The sequence below is a fragment of the Grammomys surdaster genome, unplaced genomic scaffold, assembly GCF_004785775.1.
Source record: "Grammomys surdaster isolate TR1022 unplaced genomic scaffold, NIH_TR_1.0 1089, whole genome shotgun sequence".
NCBI lineage: Eukaryota > Metazoa > Chordata > Mammalia > Rodentia > Muridae > Grammomys > Grammomys surdaster.
This window is the reverse complement of record NW_021605508.1, coordinates 99284-110762: the sequence shown is the minus strand read 5'-3', so window position 1 is coordinate 110762 and position 11479 is coordinate 99284. Positions and strand designations below refer to the sequence as shown.

General features: G+C 40.6%; 1 protein-coding gene across 1 annotated transcript; it reads right to left on the bottom strand.

Annotated features, from left to right (window-relative positions):
* Positions 1–5262: 5262 nt before the first annotated feature.
* Positions 5263–9763, bottom strand: LOC114634779 (carcinoembryonic antigen-related cell adhesion molecule 3-like). Its single transcript, XM_028783365.1, has 4 exons — positions 9631–9763; positions 8322–8681; positions 6384–6743; positions 5263–5402 (listed from the first exon to the last, which is right to left on the bottom strand). The coding sequence occupies exons 1-4, from the start codon at positions 9692–9694 to the stop codon at positions 5293–5295; spliced, it is 894 nt and encodes a 297-aa protein (XP_028639198.1). The 5' UTR covers positions 9695–9763; the 3' UTR covers positions 5263–5292.
* Positions 9764–11479: the final 1716 nt, after the last annotated feature.

Genomic DNA, 11479 nt, shown 5'->3' with positions numbered 1-11479 from the left:
TTTCCTGAGACTCTGGCCAGCCTACAGCATGGCAAACATGGCTGTATCAGTCATCACCCTTATCTTCATTTCCCTCTGCCTTACTAAAACCCATTATATTACATTTATAAACTTAGCCACCATGATCTCTTCCCTTATTTGCTCGCTTCCTCTTTTGAAGGCTGACTACCAAAGACCAGCTATTAAAGTATTGAAATCCAGCCATCAAAAATCCCCATTTCCGAACTCCCATGCTCATGGATTGGCAGGATTAATATAATAAAAATGGCCATCTTGCCAAAAGCAATCTACAGATTCAATGCAATCCCCATTAAAATCCCAACTCAATTCTTCACAGAGTTAGAAAAGGAAATTCTCAAATTTATATGGAATAACAAAAAACCCAGGATAGCGAAAACTATTCTCAACAATAAAAGAACTTCGGGAGGAATCACCATCCCTGACCTCAAGCTGTACTACAGAGCAATAGTGATAAAAACTACCTGGTATTGGTACAGAGACAGGCAGGAAGATCAATGGAATAGAATTGAAGACCCAGAAATGAACCCACACTCCTATGGTCACTTGATCTTTGACAAAGGAGCTAAAACTGTCCAGTGGAAAAAGGACAGCATTTTCAACAAATGGTGCTGGTTCAACTGGAAGACAACATGTAGAAGAATGATAATTGATCCATTCTTATCCCCTTGTACAAAGCTCAAGTCTAAGTGGATAAAGGACCTCCACATAAAACCAGATACACTGAAACTAATAGAAGAGAAGGTGGGGAAAAGCCTCGAATACTTGGGCACAGGGGAAAAGTTCCTGAACAGAACTCCAATGGCATATGCTCTAAGATCGAGAATTGACAAATGGGACTTCATAAAATTGCAAAGTTTCTGTAAGGCAAAGGACACTGTCAATAGGACAAAACGACAACCAACAAATTGGGAAAAGATCTTTACCAATCCTTCATCTGATAGAGGGCTAATATCCAATATATACAAAGAACTCAAGAAATTAGACTCCAGACAACCAAATTACCCTATTAAAAAATGGGGTATAGAGCTTAACAAAGAATTTTCAACGGAAGAAACTCGAATGGCCGAGAAGCATCTAAAGAAATGTTCAGCATCCTTAGTCGTCAGGGAAATGCAAATCAAAACAACCCTGAGATTCCATCTCACACCAGTCAGAATGGCTAAGATTAAAAACTCAGGTGATAGTAGATGCTGGCGAGGGTGTGGAGAAAGAGGAACACTCCTCCATTGTTGGTGGGACTGCAAGATGGTGCAACCACTTTGGAAATCAGTGTGGCGGTTCCTCAGAAAATTGGACATAGCATTACCCGAGGATCCAGCTATACCACTCCTAGGCATATACCCAGAAGATGCTCGAACATATAACAAGGACATATGCTCAACTATGTTCATAGCAGCCTTATTTATAATAGCCAGGAGCTGGAAAGAACCCAGATGTCCTTCAACTGAGGAATGGATTCAAAAAATGTGGTATATTTACACAATGGAGTATTACTCAGCTATTAAAAACAATGAATTCGAGAGGTTCCTAGGTAAATGGATGGAACTAGAAATTATCATCCTGAGTGAGGTAAGCCAATCACAAAAGAAGACACATGGTATTCACTCACTGATTATTGGATATTAGCCTAGAACCTTGAAATGCCCAAGATGCAACTCACAGGCCACATGAAGCCCATAAAGAAGGAAGACCAAGTGAGGGTGATTCGGTCCTTCTTAGAAGGAGCAACAAAATACTCAAGGGAGCAAATATGGAGACAAAGTGAGGGACAGAAACTGAAGGAGGGGCCGTCTCAAGACCACTCCACCTGAGTATCTATCCCATGTGCAATCACCAAAGGGAGATGCTGATGTGGAAGACAGGAAGTGCATGCTGATAAGAGCCTGATATGGATATCTCCTCAGAGGCCTTCAAGAGTCAGACATATTCAGAGGCAGATGCTCACAACTAGCCATTGAACTGATCATGGGGTTCCCAATGGAGGAGTTAGAGTGAAGACTGAAGGAGCTGAAAGGGTTTGTGGCCCCATGAGGAGAGCAACAATACCAACCAACCACAGCTCCCAGGGTCTAAACCACCAGCCTGGGAGCACTTAGGGGGGGATCCAGGGCTTCAGCTGAATATGTAAGAGTAGAGGGCCCTGCTGGGCATAGGTGGAAGAAGAGAACCTTGACCTCGTGAAGGCTGGATGCCCCAGGGGGTGGGAATTTTGAGGGTGGGGAGGGGGGATTAGGGGGGGTAGATAGAGGTTACATCCACAGAGAAGAAGGAGGAGGGGCGAGGGGATTGGGGGTTCTGAGGGGGTGGTGGGGGATGGGGTAAGGGGACAACATAGGAAATGTAAATAAATCATCCAATAAAAAAAAATTAAAATAAAAAAAAATCCCCATTTCCCTTTCCTAATTAATATGAACAAATAAACACCACAGTGTAACAATTTTTTTCTTGTAGCTTTATAAACTGCCATCTGTGTCTTTTTATCCAGAGACGGTTCATTTTCCCTCCTTCTCCCTATCACTTGTCTGTTCCTCTTCTCTTTCATCTTCTATTTCCTGTGTTTGTCTCTTATGCCTTGGGCTTTGTCCCTCTGAGACAAATAAATCTTTGTGCTTAGAACTTGGTCTTGGGACTCCTGAGTCAATACCATTTCTTACACTTCTATACCAGGTCACGTTCATAACAATAATTAGCATCCTAATTCTCCCAAATTATAAGATATGTAAGAGGAGAGTTACAAGCCAGAAAGTATGTTGTTAATTTTTCCTAATTGTATTTTTATTGTATTTGTATGTCATGTCCTTATTTTTGTGCCTGTTTGTATATTCTTGTGTGTGTGTGTGTGTGTGTGTGTGTGTGTGTGTGTGTGTGTCTTCCAGTGTGTAAATCAGCACTTTACTGCAATAGTGATAAACCAGGAGCACATTAAATCAATAGATAAGTGATAAACTAAATTACATTTTTACAAAATGAAATATAAGAATCTATGAGAAATGATTTTGTTTAGTGCATCAAAGTAACTTGATCCATATCAGAAAAAATTGTGATACTATGTGTGCATTCTTATAAAAATTAAAAAGGAAAATACTAAATTAGAATGACAGTTACCATTGGGGTACGGACATAATTTTTATTTAAGTATGTAGAGAATATTCCTATTATTTACTTAAGAATTTTATGAATTGTAATTTGTATTCAACCCTCAATGTGGATCCAAGACACACCCCTTCTTCAAACCCACTCAACTTTGTCCTCATTATTTTAAATCTATCAGGTCCAAACTGCTGACCACATATTCTTGGATTTGGGGCCATCCACTGAAACATGATCAATAGATCACAACCTTAAGTAATACTAATTCTTCTCCAAGAATCTATCCCCAACTCATGGTAGGACTTCATATTTATCACACCCATACTCTCCCCCCATGCTGGGATTTTGTCTGGCTTGAATTTCCATGAGTCTTGTGCAAGTGAAACTCAAAACCACTGTAAATTCATATGTGTAAGTTTTCTAATTTTTTCTAGAAAACATCATTTTGTGAGAGTCATCCATCATCTTTGTCTCATAAAATTTACCCATTCCCTCTTTGGCAACAGGCCCTCAGCCTTGAGAAGAAGGTCATGATTTTGCTGTCCTATTTAACACACAGCATTCCACAGTCTCTTATTTTCTACACATTGGCCAGGATTAGGTCTCTGTGTTAATCATCCTTTACTGCAGAAAGATGATGCTTGAGGGATGCATTAATCTTGCTATGGGCACAGTACGCTGAAAATGTCAGTGCTTGCTGATCTTAGAAGCAAAGAATGGTCAGGCCTGGTTAGAACTTAAATGTGAGACATATGCTGATCTATGGTTATAATGTCAAATCATTCAGAGTTGGTTTACTAATATGTTCATTGAGTATAATACTACTAGGTCTTCCCATCAGACATATGACCTGTCTAGCCACAAGTTCATGCTCTTAAACATCTATACACATAAAATAAAATGTATAAAGGACAGACAGGCAGTGGTTATGGATATCTTTAATAGGAGCATTTAGGAGGCAGAGTCAATGAGATCTCTGAGTTCAAGTCCAGCTTGGTCTCAGAGCAAGTTATAGAAAAGCAAGGGCTACACAGACAAACCATGTTGCCCCTCCCCAAAGTATAAACTTTAAAAGAAATAAAATGAGAGATAAACTGGATCTGTATGGCTGTGAGGATGAGGCAAAAATTTCAAAAATGGAATTCCTGTTATTGCTGGAAGAGGACTCTCCTAGTCTTGTCCAGCTCATATCACTGAGAAACAAACATTGTAAAGGTAATAAATTCCCTCAGGGTCTAGGATACAAGGTCACCATACAAAAATCTCCATATTATGTGAGAACTATGCTCAAAGTATGATCTGTGATCAACAACATAGTGCAGCAAGCAACTATGACCTAAAACCCCAAAGATCACAGATTGTTGTTAGAGGCTCCTGTAAGAGGATCATGGGAACTGATGGAAAGACGCAGGGATTCAAAATAATACCATCAGTAAACAGATAGTACTATACTGTCAAGGAAGTGCTAGGGATTAAATTTGTTGTCAATTCTACCACAAACACTTCCACCAATATCATAATAATAAGATAAGATCTTCTTCATAAAGAAGAAATCCTTTATCCTCATTCTTTTGATGGAAGTGTTTGTTGTATAAGGGTAGGAATATAATTGGAAGAGGGATATAATAATGAGATATGGGAAGATTTTCATGGTAAAAAATGAGATATGTAAGATCATATATCATCATGCACAGGTATAAAGTTCTCAATAATAAGGAAAAAGTCAGAAAATAATTTAACTAGCAAGGAAGATTAAATCCAAAGTAATGGCTCCTCTCAGAATCACCTATCCCAAAGTAATGGCTTCCAAAATCAAGGAAGTAGACACAATCCAACAAAAAGATATCAAAGTGAGGTAGGCATACTGGTGCATGCTCTATCAAAATTTGCCCTTCTTTGCAGTACTGGGGAGGCAGAGGTAAACAGATCTCTGTAATTTCAAGACCAGTCTTGTAAATTCCAAGATAGCCTAAGGTGTGTGTGTGTGTGTGTGTTGTGTGTGTATTGGTAGAAATGGTTATTTCTACCAATAGAAATTTGTTGTAGAAAATTTCTCCATGATCTCACTGAACCTGGTTGGGCTCTAATCATGGATCTCAAGTTGGGATCAGCCACCCATCCTTAATAAGGCAATTAAAAGAACTAAAAGAATACTGGTAAGCAGAAAGTTAATTATTTTGATTAGATAGTAACAGAAGAAAAGCACATATCTGCCCTTCGTCTTCGACTCTTTGAAGATGTCCACGGTTTACTTGTTGGTCTTTGATTGTGTGAATCCCAACTTCCAGGTTCTGAATTGAGATGAACATTTAAATAACAAACCAATGATAAGTACATCTAAGCAATCCTGACCAGGGTATAAATCCACTAACCCCACCCCATCATTGTCTGGGTTCAATCCAATTCAAAACTGTGGTGCAGTAAGGTGAAATCTCTTTCCAAAAAGAAAGTTCCACTTTGACTAGTGCCTTTTCCTTCCCTCATCATGAGACCCCTGGAGAAATTCCCTTTTTATATGGGAGATCAATGTTTCAATCATCTAATGGGCTGAGAAATACAAATAGCTCTTGAAATATCTTCATTTCTGCCAGCAGGCTGTAATATTCTAAAATTATTAGGTACAGCCAGTATATAAGACCAATTCCTGAAAAAATATTTTTGTGAGCAAATACAGACCTTAGATCAATCTCTGAGTGCTGTGGAGTCCCATTTTGATTGAACATAAAAGTTGCTGTTAGGGACAGCACTGGCCAGAGGGTTCATGTGAGTGTAAGGTTGCTCTGCTCTTTAAAATAAGAAACAACCCAAATTTTGCAGCAGTGTCTAATGTCATGGTTAGTGTATGTTTAGAAGAATGTCTAAATGATCTAGCCGAATCATAATTGTCATAACAGATACTGGGTTGTTCCAAAAGCTCCAAAATTTGTATACAGAATGACATAATGCTTCCAGTCAGCTCCAGCAGGGAGTCAGATTCAAGCAATATCATGAAGCTTTCTCATTGCCATGTTCAGGGTGAGAGCCCAGAGAGTCTGTGCTGAGCATGACATCCTTGTCCTGAGTTATAATACCCTTGTCTACAGGTTCCAGTCAGGTCAAGCCTTCTGATGTATTTCAGTTTTCCCCATGACATGTGTCTTTTACTAAATGCCCAAACCCAAGTCACACTACAGAGTCCAGAGTGGAGAAAGGCACAGTCCTGACTCACTATCCTAGGTATACAGAGAAAAATAAACCCTGCCATCACCCAGGAGTCATAAAGAATCACTTACTGTGTACTTGGAGGTCCAAAATGATCCACTCTGTCTTCAAGTTCACAGATATGGTCCGTAGGGTGTAAAGCCCAGTGTCTTTCTGTGTGACATTCAAGAGCACCAGGGCTCCATCATTGCATACTATCACTCTTTTGTAATACGCATGCCCCAGCATGGTTGAATTGGTTAAGAATGAATGGCTTGCTATCTTGAAATGTTCAAGTGGAAGTACTCCTTTGTGCCAGGCAAAGCCATGAGGCTTCTCTGGCATATTAAAAACCAGCAGAAGAATATTGTCGTTTTCTTCAACTCTAGATGGCAACAACTCAATTTTGAGTTGAGAAGGGGCAAGGTGTTTCCTGTAGCCTAAAAGTGGGCCTAAAAGTGAAACAAAAAGAAATATAAAGAAACCATCAAAAGTGATTCCTCTGCATTTGGTGGGGAAAAAAATCTCTGAGTCCAAAACAGGTGTGTCCAACATTCAGTCTTGATGTGTGGGTGAGGGTGTGTCTATCCTAAATGGTGGAGGTCAGCAGCACAAATTCTATTCCCTCCTTTCCCTTGAAATTCTGTGTGGCACTCTCCCCTCATCTGTCTGCATGACTCACCCTTTACTGCCCTCATATCTCTGCTCAGACTCACAGCGTGTGGAGGAAAGTGCCTCACCCAACATCTTCCTCCACAGAAACTGGGTCTACATACTGACATAGGAACTTTTATAGTGCATTCTAGATGCCCTTGCTCATGTCCCTTGCCATCCAGCAGAAGACATTGTGGCCTGGTATCAGTCTTTTAATCTTGTAAGACCCAATGCCTAGAAAGGGCTCAATGGATAAATGAATGAATGGATACATGAATGTGTACTCCAGGTCGCTGTATGACGATGCATTAAGTTACCAGATTCTCAGGTTCTAAGCTAATTATAGTATGCATATGCCAATTTGATTTGTTTTTATTGACTCTTTGCATTGAGGAAGGGAACATGAATTCAAGCATGTATCAGTGTGTATGTGATTGGTGTATGACACAGTATCCTGTGTAGGACGGAGGACAGTTTGTGTGATTGAGTTTTCTCCTCCCACCATATGGGATATGAAGATTGAAATCATATCATCAGGGATGACAGCAAGCGCCCACATCCACTGAGTCATTTCACAGTTTGCTTTTCATTTGAAGAGTCAGCTTGTCATAGGTGGGGACATTAGTCTTCAGAATATACTTGCCAAGGTAATAAAGGAATTTAATAAATGAACATTGTGACATTTCTCTCCGTACTTCCTATTCACTGAGATCTTTCAGCTGATGAGCTGCTGTTAATCTTTCTGTGTCTTCTCATGTTGCAAAGAGAAGCTCTAAGTGTCCTCTGAAGCCCTTATCCTCTTTAAGAGACTCCTGACAATCACTCTGCTAATCTCCAACACAGGGATAGGGAATGGTGTAGGCACCTGTAGCCGGATTTCATGAAACTGTGTGTATACTTGCATGGAGAATAAAAAGCCAGCTCAACAGCCTCTGAAATCTTCTCTGTTCTACTTCCTTTGAGAACACCTTCTCCTCCAGCACTGCCTCTGAACATTGTTGCTCTGATGTCAGCTCGGCAGTCCTCTCTCACTTTGAGCTGAGTCTCAGACAGAGGTCTGGATCCATGGTCACTGATAATTCCATAATTTCCTCAACTCAGGTACATGTCCATGGTGAGAGGCCCAAGGGTCTGGTTTGAGGCTGACATTTTTGTCTGAGTTACTCAGCACAAGTCCACCTCTCAGCAAGTGAAGTTAACTGAGGGATTCTAGCCTATGAAAGTTTGTCTCCAAAATTCATGTCCTGCACTAAATCCTCAAACAACATGGAGACACAATGAAGAGGGAGGGTTAACAGTTGAGGCCTGACACTCCTCTGAATGTACAATGGAATGAACCCCACCCAAAATGAGAGTTCACAACAAAATTGACTTACCATGTACAAAGAATTCTGCATGTATTATTTCAGATCTTGAGGTTGAATCAAGTATTTGTAGGGTGTAGTATCCTGAGTCTTTTCTGGTGACACTCTTAATCAGCAGAGATCCATTATTGAATACAGTCTCTCTACCACTGTGTGCAAGTCCCACCACACTAGAATTGGTAGCTATCACATGTCTTGCAATTTCACAACTCTTGAAAAGTTTATCTCCTGTGTACCACGAAAGGGCTTTAACCTTCTTTGGCAAATTATGCACTAACAAAAGAACATTTTCCCCTTCAACAGCAATGGGAGGCACTGATTCAATGGTGAGCTGAGTAGTAATGGGAAGCAGCCAGCAGGATAAAAGGGAAACTAGAAGAGAAGAAAGAATTTCCATGAACATTGAGACCTCTGTATTTGATGGAAAGATGAGATCTGTGTGGACATGCTCATTACTCAGCCTAGCTGGGTAGGTGAGGATGGCAAACTTGTACTTGTAAGGGATGAGCAACATAACCTCCACTCTATCAGTGACCACGAACATGTTCATTTCTGTGTATGGAACTCTCTCCTTTGGTGTCTAAAGGACTCCCCATACTGCCCTCAGCTTCCTGTGCACATTCCGAGTACTTGGGCTGAGATGATGTCTTCTGTTACCACTTACTCTACAGATCCTCACTTTCTTTTTTTTTCCTCTGTTCTCTTTGGTCCAAATTCTCTGATTCTACTTCTAGATTGTTTTTCTGGTCTAACTTACAGTCCACTAGTCTAGGGATTTATTAGAACCAAGACAATACCAAGGTATTTGGAAGGCCCAGAACTGATAAAGCCTTGGATTCCTTTGGATGAGTGGAAGAATGCATGTGTCAGAGATATGTATATCCAGGAGTATATTTACAACCTGCTCAAATATGACGCTAATGATGCCTTTAGTACAAGATTTTGGGATAGTTTGTGTGGGAGGGAAAGGTGATTGCTTATATATGTGCACACTTCTGTAAATTTATATATATATATGACTGTTAAGTCATCTCAATGGCTCAACCTAGTTTGGTTGTTATTTGGACAGATACTCTCTCATGGTTGGAGACATCATTCCTCAGAATATAGTTGTCCACATGATTAACTTGGAATAGAAAACAATGTTGACATTTCTCTATTATACTATCTTGTGTCAATTCCTGCTGTGGAGTGCCTGCCCCTATCTATTTCCTCTTCCCAAAACCCTGAGTCTACCACCAAGTTGTTATCTTCTTCAGGGACTTGACCAAGGCTCTGAGCTTCCCTTCTCCTATTCAGTGCCAAAGGGTGGCCTCCTCACCTGTGAGCAGGAGCCCCTGCCAGGAGGTACAGTCTTTACAGGAAACTGCAACAGAGTCCATCATGACCTCTGCCACCTGCTCTGCGCTTCCTCTGTGAAAAGCTTCAGCTCCCGTGCTGTTTCCAAGCTCTGCTCTCCTGTTAGTTCTTCTGTCCTTCCTCCCTTTTAACTGAGCCTCCTCCCAGGTAGGAGCCCCTCCTAGAATTATATAGGCTGGAGACATGTTCTTTCTACAAAACACATCACTTCATTTTCCCCACCTCTTGTCCCCTACCTTTCTCCTCTTTCCTCTCATTGTGTCTCAGTCTACCAGACTGGACATTGAGCAATAAAGCTGATAAGTTTCCTCAGGCCCTAATATGGCCTTATGTGGACATATGATGCTGTGGGATTTGCATACAAACAGAAATCATGTAGGATACAAGTTAATATGCTTTATACTCTTCCCCCCCCCACAAAAAAAAACTGTTCTAAATTTCTGCTGCTATTACAAACACCCTGACCAAAAGCAGCTTAAGAAAGTAAAGAATTTGCAGGCCAGATCCAGAGGTCAAATCAATCATTGAGGGAAGTCAAGTTACAAATAAAAGACACGAATCTGGAGTCAGGAACTGAGGAGGAGAACTGTTTTACCAGTCATTCAATGGTACTCTCATTTTATGTCCCTCACTGTGTGTCTCTGTCTCTCTGTTTCTGTCTGTCTCTCTGTCTCTCTGTCTCTCTCTGTCTCTCTCTGTGTCTCTCTGTCTCTCTTTCTGTCTCTCTCTGTATCTCTTTCTCTGTGTCTCTCTGTCTCTCTGTGTGTGGCTCTCTCTCTCTCTCTCTCTCTCTCTCTCTCTCTCTCTCTCTCTCTCTCCCATGTACATTTTTCACTATCTTTCTGAGACAATTTAGAAACACATGCATAGAGATAATACTACGCACAGTGGCCTCTGCCTTCCTAACTCAATTAAGACACTCAAGAGTGTCCATCACAGATTTCCTCAAAGAGATTTACAAAAGACACTGATTCAACTGAATCTCTTCTAGCCCTATTCCTCTGAATTTAGGCTGTGTACATTTGTCAGTAAATAGTAACTATGACTTGAAGCTCCATATTATCCAAGAAAATATCCATAATTTGCTCCTGACCACAGCCTCAAACACTGGACCTTAAGAGAGAGGACTCAGTTCAAAAGCAGCCCATCCTGAGTTTCATTTTCCTACTTCTATGATTCTCAAGCACAGAACTCTTTGGTGTCAATCAGTGACAGTTTCATTCATGAGAAAGGTAGTGAAATTAGTAACATGATCTATTCAGACCCACAAGAGGCCTGGTTGGCACCTTCACTTTCCTTCCCAATCAAAATGGCACCAGAGGTGAGTCAGTCACCAGGTGAGACCTGAACAGGCTTGGAGCAGAGCTCTGAGCTGTTTTTTGTCCCCTACCTACTGTACATTTTCACCTGTCATTTGACTGTCTATGAGCAATTTTTCTCCAGTCTGCATTTATACCATTTTAATTACATGCAAGTATTAAGGTCAGTACTAGGTTGAGGAACTAGCAATACAAAAGACACAAGTAGTCAAGGAACAAGCAAGACAATAAACACAAATAGTCAAAGAACAAGCAAGCCAATAAACAAACTCCTGTGATCATTCCCATGATCAATGTTTCTAAGGGCTTATCAGGATGACCAAAGTATCTGAGCCTACTTCCCTGTCCTACCCCAAAGACATTTTCATGCCTGAAGACTCCTTCTTTCTTCTATCCAAAGATTTATATTCCTGCCTGAAATTACTTCTTAGTTCCAGTCTAATGTTAGATTCCCACCTGAAGCCCATTTCCTTGTCCTTGGCAATGTCAGAT

Excerpts from the sequence above, each read along its gene's own strand:
- LOC114634779 (XM_028783365.1), bottom strand. The coding sequence starts at position 9,694 with ATGATGGACTCTGTTGCAGTTTCCTGTAAAGACTGTACCTCCTGGCAG. Across the intron at positions 8,682-9,630 it reads GCAGGGGCTCCTGCTCACAG|TTTCCCTTTTATCCTGCTGG; the intron begins GTGAGGAGGCCA and ends CTTCTCTTCTAG. Across the intron at positions 5,403-6,383 it reads TTTGGACCTCCAAGTACACA|AACCTGGAAGTTGGGATTCA; the intron begins GTAAGTGATTCT and ends ATCTCAATTCAG.